Here is a 9877-nt window from a genome sequence, read left to right as displayed (position 1 = left end):
GTCCTCCCTGGGTGAAACAAAAACAACAACAATGGGGAAGGGAGAGGGACTGCACTCTTTGGAGCTAAAAGCCCTCAGCGTTCCCGCATCACTTCGCTTCCTACTTGGTGTAGAGTACGATGTCGTGCTGTGCGTAACGGAGGTAGGCAATCGGCGATCGTGCACGATTCGCTTTCCTGCTCTTGTGGACACGTTCCAAAAACTTCTGGGATTCTGCGCGGAACGGTTTGGGCTCGAGTGTAAGCACTACGATGATCATTCACTCCTCTCCGGTACCGCAATGATGCCGCCTCTGCGCTATGTCGACTACCTACCCGGGGCGCTGCATGTGGAGGAAATACTGGAATGCCTGGGAGTCAAGCCTGCTACGGCACCAGAGCGCTATGGGGAATCAGCGCATGATTTTCTTGCGTCCTTCATCGACTACAGTGAGTACCACACAGATGCCTCACTTGCAGATGTACACGGCACGGGCTTTTACTTGACACTGGACTACGGACTATGTACTGCCACCCACAGCCATCTTGTAGAGATTCGGTTTCACAAGGGATACAGCACGGAGGAAGCACTACGGGAGTTTGAAGAGTTTAGTGGATGGAATACCTTTGATTTGCGTTTTGACGACGAGAACGACAAACACGCAGGTGGAGTAGTAGTAATGCCGTCGATCCAGGACGCATGTGATCTATTTGAAAAGTATGAAGATGAAGACTCTGATGATGAAGGTGAGCTGCTTCCGTTTGTGCTCCGCCCCTTTGCGCCACTCGTGGCAGTTCCTTCTGTGGAGGACTCTGCTCTAAAGAAACTGCGCGATCAGCATTGGGGTGAGATTGAGAAATTTTGGGAACGCTTTCCCAAGTGGCGCAATTGCGTAGTGGTTTCAAATCTTTATGAATCGGCATCACTGGAAGAGACACTCGCATTCTTTGATGGCCTCACTATCACAGACTCCTCACTTGTGGAGGACAACTCACCTGCACGACGGCGACGTGTATTTGTGACGTTTGCCACATCCGATGCGGCCAAAAAGGCGCTTTCGTTGGATGGCAGAAGTACAAAAGGAAAGACTCTACGAGTGCAGGTATCACCACCGTATGTTGATGAGAGCCGCCGTGGGCGTGTCGTGGGAAGTCATTCCGCCTCGGTGTCGGAGCCACCCATACAAACGCCAGAAGTGGGGGAGTGTACAGCGTCTTCGAGCCCGCCGCTGCAGGAGAAGCGTGAGGCAGGTGCTGGTGGCGGATTTGAGGTGACCGCGCCTCCGGGCAGAGAGCAGCGACGTAGCAAGCGCGACGGCGATGACAAGAAGTGGGATACACCCGTCTTGGTGAGCAGCACACCAAAACTTGTTGGTGCTGCCGCTGTTGCCGAGGCGGAGGAGAGCCGTTCATCGACGTCGATGCCGCCGCATTCGACCATGCCAGCACAGCCGTTCAGCAGCCCGCCGCTGGTGGCATCCACCATGAACGCCAACGCACGTGAATTCATTCCCTCATCCGCGTTTCAGGTCAATGCCAATTCGCCTGAATTTTACCCGTCGGCGGTACCGGTCGCGTACATGGATGAGTGTCTCGCGCCACCACCACCGGCATACCCCGCCGTCGCCGTCGCGCCNACGGATGAGTGTCTCGCGCCACCACCACCGGCATCCCCCGCCGTCGCCGTCGCGCCCGTTAGCCTGCTACGCCCCGTAGCCGCTGGCCCCGTGCACCGCAGCCCGAAGGTGGGCGCCGCGCCGCCGCCGTACACGGCGCCACCGCCATACTCCGTCGCAGCGGTGCAGGCCATGCACATTGCGTCACAGCTTCCGCCGCCGTCGTCGCCGCCAATGTGAGCGGGGAAGCGGCAGGAATTCAGAGTGGAATACGATAGTTGGTGAGGTTTATAAGGAAAGAAAGCGGGACAGGGATGAAATGAAACAAGGAAGTGTACTCAGCATCACCTTTTTTCCTCAACAAAAAAAAAACCACCCCAACTCATAATGAAGAAAGAAGCTCTGTCTCGCAGAAAGCGCGAGCAAAGCAGACACTAATCATTTCTAAGGCATAGACGGAGCAAGGAGAGCGAGGTGAATCGGAAAAACCTTAAGCAAGAGTAATCTCTTGATGCAGGCCCCTGCTTGTGTGTGGCTTCTTCCACGCATTGCTCACCCATACCTTCCTGTGCAAAAAGGCCGCTCTGTGGTGTCTATTCTCTTTTTCATTTGTAATGAAATGATGTACGTGTTTATTCTTGAGCGAGTTGCGGGCGCTGTTCCATGGATCACCTCTGTCTTGCTTTTTTCTTTTGTTTCTCCTTCGCTCTCCTTCCTCTTTGTTTATATTCTGTCTTGGACTGCTTATTCGTACAGGTTTTAAAAAAAAAAGAAAAAAGAAAAACCGTTCAGGTCAACGAGCAGCTTCGCTCTTCGCAGCCTGGCGTCATCGTCCCTTTGTTTCTTGAGGGAGGAATATCAACGTGACAAAACAAGTTGAAATTGGGCTTATACATATACCGTGCTCAGCAGCAAAATAAGTGGCGAGTAGAGATGGAAACTACTGTGATACAGCGCAGTTCCCTGAACAAGTCACGCTCAGAGCAAATCGTCATTGTTATGCGCCACGGGGAGCGTCGTGATGGGGGCGTCGATGCACAGCCGGAGGCAGATCCGCCGTTGACGGAGAACGGGGTGGCGCAAGTAGAGGAAGCTGCCGAGAGGCTCCGTATCATGGTGGGGGAGAACCGCGCAAAAAAGTTGCTCCTCTTTGTGTCCCCGTTTCTGCGAACGCTGCAGACCGCACAAGAACTACAAAAATGTGGCATCGGCGTCGCCACGCCGCATGTTATTGACAACACGCTATGTGAAGTTTATGGCCCTTCGAGGATAAAGTGCGGCGCTCCACCGTCGCTGTCCGATGAAATCGTAAAGAGTGGCTGTGGTGAACTACCGCAATGGGGAGAGTCTATTGAATTAGCATCGCAACGATACGTTGAGAACTTGCACCGCAACTGTCGCCTCTACCCATGCAGGCACTTATTGTTTATAACACATGGTGACGCCATCAGTGCAATTCTAAGTGCCTTCTACCCAATGCGCACGGTTTATGCGGCGGAGTACCTCTCCTTCATTGTACTACGCAAGAGACCCTTGAATATGTACCGGAACGGGGAAGCATGGTACGAGCTGCTTGGTGCGAGTGGCGTGGAGTGGGTGGTGGATGGGCCGGAGAGCAGCTACGCGGAGGTGTATGCACGTGAGGAGGATAGCGTCTCGGGTAGAGGAGCGGATGGTACCGCCAATGCATGGTGCCCTTTTACAAACAGTTGTGGCTACACCTCCACGGAGTCTAATGGGGGTCTGCTCAGTACGGAGTCTGTGGCAACGCAGCAGCGAAGCGAAATGTATTGCAAAGACTACTCACATTTCTCTTCGCTGCTGCGTTTGGCGATGGTGTGCTCGCAGCTTTTGACCTTTGTTGCATGGCCGAGTAAAGCGGATGCCGCGATGTATATGGTTGTGGTCGCGGTGCTGGAGGCAATGTACATTGGCGTCGGATGTCACGCTTCGCGGTGGCCACGGCTGTCTGTATGGTTAAGGTTGTTTGAGTTTTCCCCTGTCCCAGGAGAGTGTCGCAAGACATTTGTGGGTTCTGACAATCCGTCCACACTCCGCCTACTTGCGGTGCAATTTTTTGCAACAGTTATAAAGGCTGTTGTTATATTCATACTGTGTAGTGTCCTAGCATTTTTTGTGAATTTATTCGGTCTGTCGCCGTTTGAAATGCTGAACTCTTACACGACATGTTTCACAGTGCCTGCGAGCATTCTCGTGTACCTACTCTTCTGGTTGCTCAATACAGGTCGTGGGTACTACGATGTGAAGCACGGGGATAGTGAGGAAGAGTACTTTTAGTATGAGGCCACTATAAGACATGCATACACATAGGCACATGCTTTGGGTGAACCGCGTGCTGCCGGATCATGGTTCTCAGAGTGTCTGCAATATCCGAAGATGTTCCTTTTTGGCGCTTCCTTGTTGCTGGTTGTTTTTTTTTTTTGCTGTTGCTTTACACACTACTACCGCCAATCTTTCTTGTTTTCAGGAACATGTGAGAGAAAGTGGTGTTTATTCGTTCTCTCTCTCTCTCTCTCTCTCTCTCTATCCATGTCTCTGTGGGCATGTTCTGCAGAGCTCCCATTTCTAATCTTCCCTTTTTTTTTCTGGTTTTTTTTTTTCTCCTGTGGTGGGGGGTGGAAGGGGGTTTATTTCGTTTCGTGTCAAGAGTTTCGGTGAAAATCACTTAGGGCCAGTTGTCAGTACCGAGCTTCATGAACGCGGAGAGTCGTGCTGATCGTGTGGCGGAGGAGCTGGCTTCTCGCGTCGCGCAGCGTTCCACTCTGTCGAGCAATGCCGCTCCTTTCATACCCTCATATTTGCGTTCACAAGCGGTTACAACGGAGTCCCAGCAGCAGCTTGGGAGTGGTGGCCCCGAGCCCGTACCCGCTTCGGTGCAAAGCGAGATCATGGAGAAGGGGCTGGAGGAGTTCTACTGTAACTCCGACACCTACACTCAGCTCCCATCACATGCCAGCTTGGCCACAACGGCGGCGGTGGCGTCTAGCGCCCTGGCCACATTCAGTGGTATGACGGAGGATCAGCTGCGGCAGCTGGAGGAGTACCTGTGGGATCCTACACAGGATGAGAACGGCACGCTACCAGAAGACGGGCGCCTCTTCGTCAACGACGACGACGGTATGGGCGCCGAGGAGGAGGCGTGGCTCATCGAGCAGATGATGGAGTCCGACGCGGCAAAGCAAGAGGCCGATGCTGAGCAAGCAGTGGCGTCGAAGAAAGCCGCAGTAGTAGTAGTAGAAGGCGCGGAGGACGAAGAGTCGCCAGAACAAGGTGTGCAAAAGGATACAGCTTAACAAGAAACGATGCCACGAAGAAACACGTTGCAGAGCAAATGAAGCGATCATTCTCACACGCGTCTCGCAGCAGCGTGCACATAGGTGCAATACAAGCGTACATCTAGGGCGGTGTGGCAATGGAGCGAGGGAAGTGAATGAGGATGATGGTATGGGAGTGGTTCCGCCGTCAGGAAATATGAGCTTTCGGTTCACGAAACAAACAAAAAAAAACGTGGTCTCATTGGTGGTTTTGTGCGCATGCGTTGGACAATGTTTTTTTTTTTCTTCTGATGCGTTGTCACTCCCGCGTCGGACATATGGGAGGGAAGGCGCGGAGGGTGGAATACGTGTTACTACCACCGATCCCTCTCTGTTTTTTTTTTTTTTTCGTTTTTTATGTCCCTTGGGCAGGCACCACATCGGCTGCTGGAAGTTCATGTATGTGGCATAGCGTTGCTGGTGTGATGCTGGATGTGGGCACAGGCGTGTTTCTTTGCTTTTGTCTTATCTTGTGTCCTCTTTCTCTTGTGTTTCCTCTGGACTCCAGAAGACGAAGGCCCTGAAAGAAAGGGAAAGGGGGTGATCGGCCTCGGCCCTATTTTCTCTTTTGCCTTGCTCCTCACCTGCGGAGAGCCACTCTCAGTAGAAACGTAGGTGAGTTGTTAATAGAATGGGGGGAAATGACGAGGAGCCGCAGCGCCCTCACAGCGCACCGGGACAGTCAGAGCATGGGCTGGCTTCGCACTTGCAGACTTCGGATAGCGATGTGAAGGGTGGAAATGTGGAAACGACAGACCAGAGTATCAGATGCAATAACAGGTCAACAAATAATGTGCCAAAACCGCTTGCCACTACTGATCTCACAGATAAGGACAACATGAATGATAAGCCGCAAAACGCGCCGCTCATGCCAGTTGATGTGTTGCTGCCGCTCACGGCTACGGTGGAAGTGGAGGCGAAAAGTGCTCCAAATGAGGGTGAGCAGGTGCGACTATTTGGGAAGCGACACACTCTGGTGTTCAACGAGGAGAAACATGAAACGCTAGCCAAACAGGAAGCTCTTCCGCGTGAGGTTATGGCACGATTCCATCAGAGCATTGCCGCTAGAGATCTCGCGACAGCATCCCCCATAAACTCGAACTTCAATGATGATTCATCCCCGGAGCGACAGTTTCACGCTACTGTGAATTCGCATTATTCAGGGTTTGATGGGGGTCAGCCGCCGTCGTTACCCTCCACAACAGCTGCGCAATCGCTGTTGGAATCTACTTTCTCGCCTAGCCGTGTCCGTATGGATCTTGCTCAGCGAAGCCCACGCCTCGGCGAGATGCAAGGGACTCCGTTGGCTTGCGATCTGCGACATGGTCTAATATCTCGCCTCTCAGGACACCGCCTTGCTAATTCGCTCACCGGTGAGAACCAAGTTGAAAATGTTTCCGTGCATGATGACTTGGATGCCCGTACGATGTCCTACACAGTGTTGCATTACATGTCGCATCGCCCAAAACCGGCAGTGCATGCACTCCCATTGCGTCCGATAATCTGCACAATGCTTGCATCAGAAGTTGTGTTTCCGTTTGCCTTGATCGCCTTGATTTTCGGATTGTACTACTGGGCCACTACACGACTGATATCTGCATTGTCTAGTGCAGAAACTGGTGCCGTCTCTCCCGGTGCAACCAGCTGTGGCTCTGCTGCTGGCAGTCTGCAGAAGCGCTGTATCGGATCTTTGTCTCGAGAAGCTTTTAACTGTATGATGGGAATCTTGATAGCCTTTATCATAGTAGTAGTCGGAGGGGCAATACTTCTGTGGGTGTTCCCCTGGCACTACATGTATTCTTCATATCTGCAGACGCTTGCATTCATCTGTGACGTGGCACCTACTCTGTCGAGAATAAGGGCGCTTACGCCAAAACAGGAGGCCATAGCTCCAAAACGAAGAATATCACCGCTCTTTTGGAGGGAAAAGAGGGAGAAATCTGTTATTACAGGAGTGGTGGAAAATGTTGTTCTGTTAGGGAAAACCTTGCATGAACTGAAATGGTACATCCCCCATACAGAGCGCCAGGGCGTTTTGACCAGTGTCTTAAACTGTCAAAACTGTGATGTCACGATGTCTCAGCTCAATGGTGAGAGGCACAGCGATTGTGTCTCACAACATTCACGGCGACTGCGTGAAACCCACTCTGGCCATCCCTCGCCCCAAGAAGATCTCCTTGTGAGTGCTTCAAACTCCACAAATCCCTTGTTGGTGGATAATATTTCCCCAAGCATCGCACGACGAGGTATGGTAGCCATTCACACAAATATATACCAAGTCGCGGGTAGCTCAAACTCCATTGAAGAGGAACTTCTGGGACCGGAAGACACCGACACAATGAGATCTCCCGTACGCAGGCGCTATCTGAGTGGTACAAGGCTTATGTCATCTAATGGTTTAAACGCCTCTATGAATTCTAGTACCGCATTGATCACCGAAACCTGTCGTACAGGGATGGCATGCAATGGTACCAAGAATGAAAATACGGGTTTGGAGGATGTGGAAGCAAAGGGCACAGCACTCAATGATTTTGGCTTTTGGGTTCAGCAAGTTACCTTTCTGGTTTGTCGCCTGTTTCTGCCAAAGTTGGAAGTGCATGCTAACGGCTCCTTCACGGAAAAGAGTGCCGTGCAGGCGCAGGAAATATCAAAACAATTTTTGGCCGTTGTTTTGCGTGTGGCAAAGGAAGAATGTGGTGTCCCGTTCGACCTACGGCTGGACTGTGTCATTGTGACATTTCATACACGATCAGGCCCTAACTCTGTTAATTTAGTTCAGCCTCGTAACTGTGCCTTTCGAATGGTGTCGGAATTGACGAAGTTGGAGTCAAGTTGGTCGCATAACTCCTCTACGTCTTTTACCTGGGGCATCGCCATGCATATGAGCCAACTTGTGATTGGCCTGAGCAGCACGGCATCCCGACAAATTGCCTGGCTTTATGGTGAAGAGGTCAAACTCGCCCACCGCGTAGCCGAGTTATGTTCAATTTTGGATTGCCCATTATTGATGCTTCAGCCGTGCTATGACGTTTTCCGTGTCTGTGTGACAGCCGTGCCTGTTGATGTGATTTACAAAGAGACGTCTGACGGAAAGGTCAGAATTTATTTGTATGAACCCAAGGCTCTTGCGGAGGAAGAAAATCTCTACACCAAACGTGAACACTACGCACCTTTGACTGATGCCTTTGGGTTAATGTGCGAAAAGAAATTTACTGAGGCCGCAAAGAAACTCGAGGGGATTCTGGATTTAGACCATAACGCACCTCGGCTGTACTCCCTCTGTAAATACTTTTTGCAGCAACAGCGAGACGGAAAGATCGATGTGGTTTTACCGTACAACACCATGTACGTGCGTAGTGGGCTGCAATGGGAGCCATTGGAGTCGGAAGCACGGAAGTATTTGCAAGAGTGCCAGTCCCAGTGTGAGGCCGATGCTGGTCACACCTTTAGCCATAATAACAGTGGATCGTCGCACACTCAAGGCTACGTCGAACGGCGCGAAACATTTGATATGAAAAGTGAAGCAACAGATGAGGCACGCCTCGCTCTCACCCCGGTTCGTCGCAGTGTGCTGGATGCATCTGGGTTTGGTGCATCTGACGCTTCGCCCCTTACCACAGCAAGTATTCCATATCAACCGTCCAATCTCACACAGAGTAGTCACCACCTGCATGATATGGAGTCTGGAGTGCCAGGAACGGGATCTGTGCAGCCTTCTTTCTTTGAATGTGGCGAGGGAAACGAAATTAGTGTTCGATACAGCCAGCGTGTGGCAGCAATGTCTAGCGTTTTTTCTGAAGCAGATTTTGACGGGGATACAAGCTTTCATCAGAGTAATTACATGAACGAGAGCAGTGTCTGTAGCAGAGAGTATGGCGAAAACAACGAAGGTAGAGCCGAGTTTGATATTTACGAGCCTTTAGGAAAAGGCTCTTTTGGTATTGTTTATCGTGGCCTTCACCCGGACGGAAACATTGTCGCCATAAAGGAATACCCATTCCCTGATATGGACGAAAACGACCCACGGATTCAAAGCTCACGCTCTGAAATCGAAATGCTAGCAGGCTTTCACCATGAAAACATTGTTCGTTATATCAACAGTTGTTTTCAGAATGGCGCGTTATATATCATTACGGAGTTTGTTTCTGGTGGTTCACTTTCGGCGCTTGTAAAAACGTTCCAATGTCTCCCGCGCGATACAATAAGGCGCTATACAGGGGATATACTTCGTGGATTACAGTACCTGCACGAGCGTCAAATCGTGCATCGAGACATTTCTCCCAATAACGTTCTTGTTAGTATTGATGGAGTTTGTAAATTGAGTGACTTTGGTGGAGCAGTGGAGTGTGCAATGCAGATTACAGAGCCGGGCTCCGAGACAGCATCTGCAGAACCCAATATCTGGTCTGACGGGAGGACTGTTTTACTGCCCGCAGAAGAAGTTGGAAAGACGGTGGGCACTGTGATGTTGAAAAATTGTTTCGGAACACCTGTCTGCATGTCTCCAGATGCCTGTTCTGGTATTGTGGACCCGAAAAACGACATATGGGGACTCGGCATTACGCTTTGTTTCTGCTTCTCCGGGCGATATCCGTGGCCGGAGGGGGAGATGCTGGATGTTGGATCTTTTATTGGAAAACTAAGTCGCGGTGTGCTTACCCCCAAGGTGCCATACAATATGATGGATGCTCATGCCGCAGACTTCATTGACCAATGCCTTAGGAAAGACGCAAGAGCTCGTCTGACGGCTGCTCAGTTGCTGTTTCATTCCTTTATGGTGAGCTAGGCACGCCCAATACAAGGGAAAAGAATAAAGACGATAGAACCAATGTGTCTTATTGCGCCCCATTCACTCTGCGAAGAACAACACTGTGGTTGGGAATGCGTTGGTGCCTTTGTCTCGTACTAGTCTTGGATCTTTTTCTTTCTTTATATATATATATATATA

General features: G+C 51.0%; 4 protein-coding genes across 4 annotated transcripts; all 4 read left to right on the top strand.

Annotated features, from left to right (window-relative positions):
• Positions 1-31: 31 nt before the first annotated feature.
• Positions 32-1834, top strand: DQ04_05811030 (hypothetical protein; the record flags this gene model as incomplete). The annotated part of the gene is made up of 1 exon (XM_009314391.1): positions 32-1834. One exon carries the CDS (start codon positions 32-34, stop codon positions 1832-1834), a length of 1803 nt encoding a protein of 600 aa, XP_009312666.1.
• A 693-nt stretch (positions 1835-2527) lies between these two features.
• Positions 2528-3892, top strand: DQ04_05811020 (hypothetical protein; the record flags this gene model as incomplete). The annotated part of the gene is made up of 1 exon (XM_009314390.1): positions 2528-3892. The coding sequence occupies one exon, from the start codon at positions 2528-2530 to the stop codon at positions 3890-3892; it is 1365 nt and encodes a 454-aa protein (XP_009312665.1).
• Positions 3893-4308: 416 nt separating this feature from the next.
• Positions 4309-4908, top strand: DQ04_05811010 (hypothetical protein; the record flags this gene model as incomplete). Its single annotated transcript, XM_009314389.1, has 1 exon — positions 4309-4908. The coding sequence occupies one exon, from the start codon at positions 4309-4311 to the stop codon at positions 4906-4908; it is 600 nt and encodes a 199-aa protein (XP_009312664.1).
• A 652-nt stretch (positions 4909-5560) lies between these two features.
• On the top strand, positions 5561-9715 carry DQ04_05811000 (putative protein kinase; the record flags this gene model as incomplete). Its single annotated transcript, XM_009314388.1, has 1 exon — positions 5561-9715. The coding sequence occupies one exon, from the start codon at positions 5561-5563 to the stop codon at positions 9713-9715; it is 4155 nt and encodes a 1384-aa protein (XP_009312663.1).
• Positions 9716-9877: the final 162 nt, after the last annotated feature.

The sequence above is a fragment of the Trypanosoma grayi genome, assembly GCF_000691245.1.
Source record: "Trypanosoma grayi strain ANR4 Tgr_581_V1, whole genome shotgun sequence".
Lineage (NCBI taxonomy): Eukaryota > Euglenozoa > Kinetoplastea > Trypanosomatida > Trypanosomatidae > Trypanosoma > Trypanosoma grayi.
Note: the sequence above shows the minus strand (reverse complement) of the source record. Positions and strands in the feature narration are given on the sequence as shown.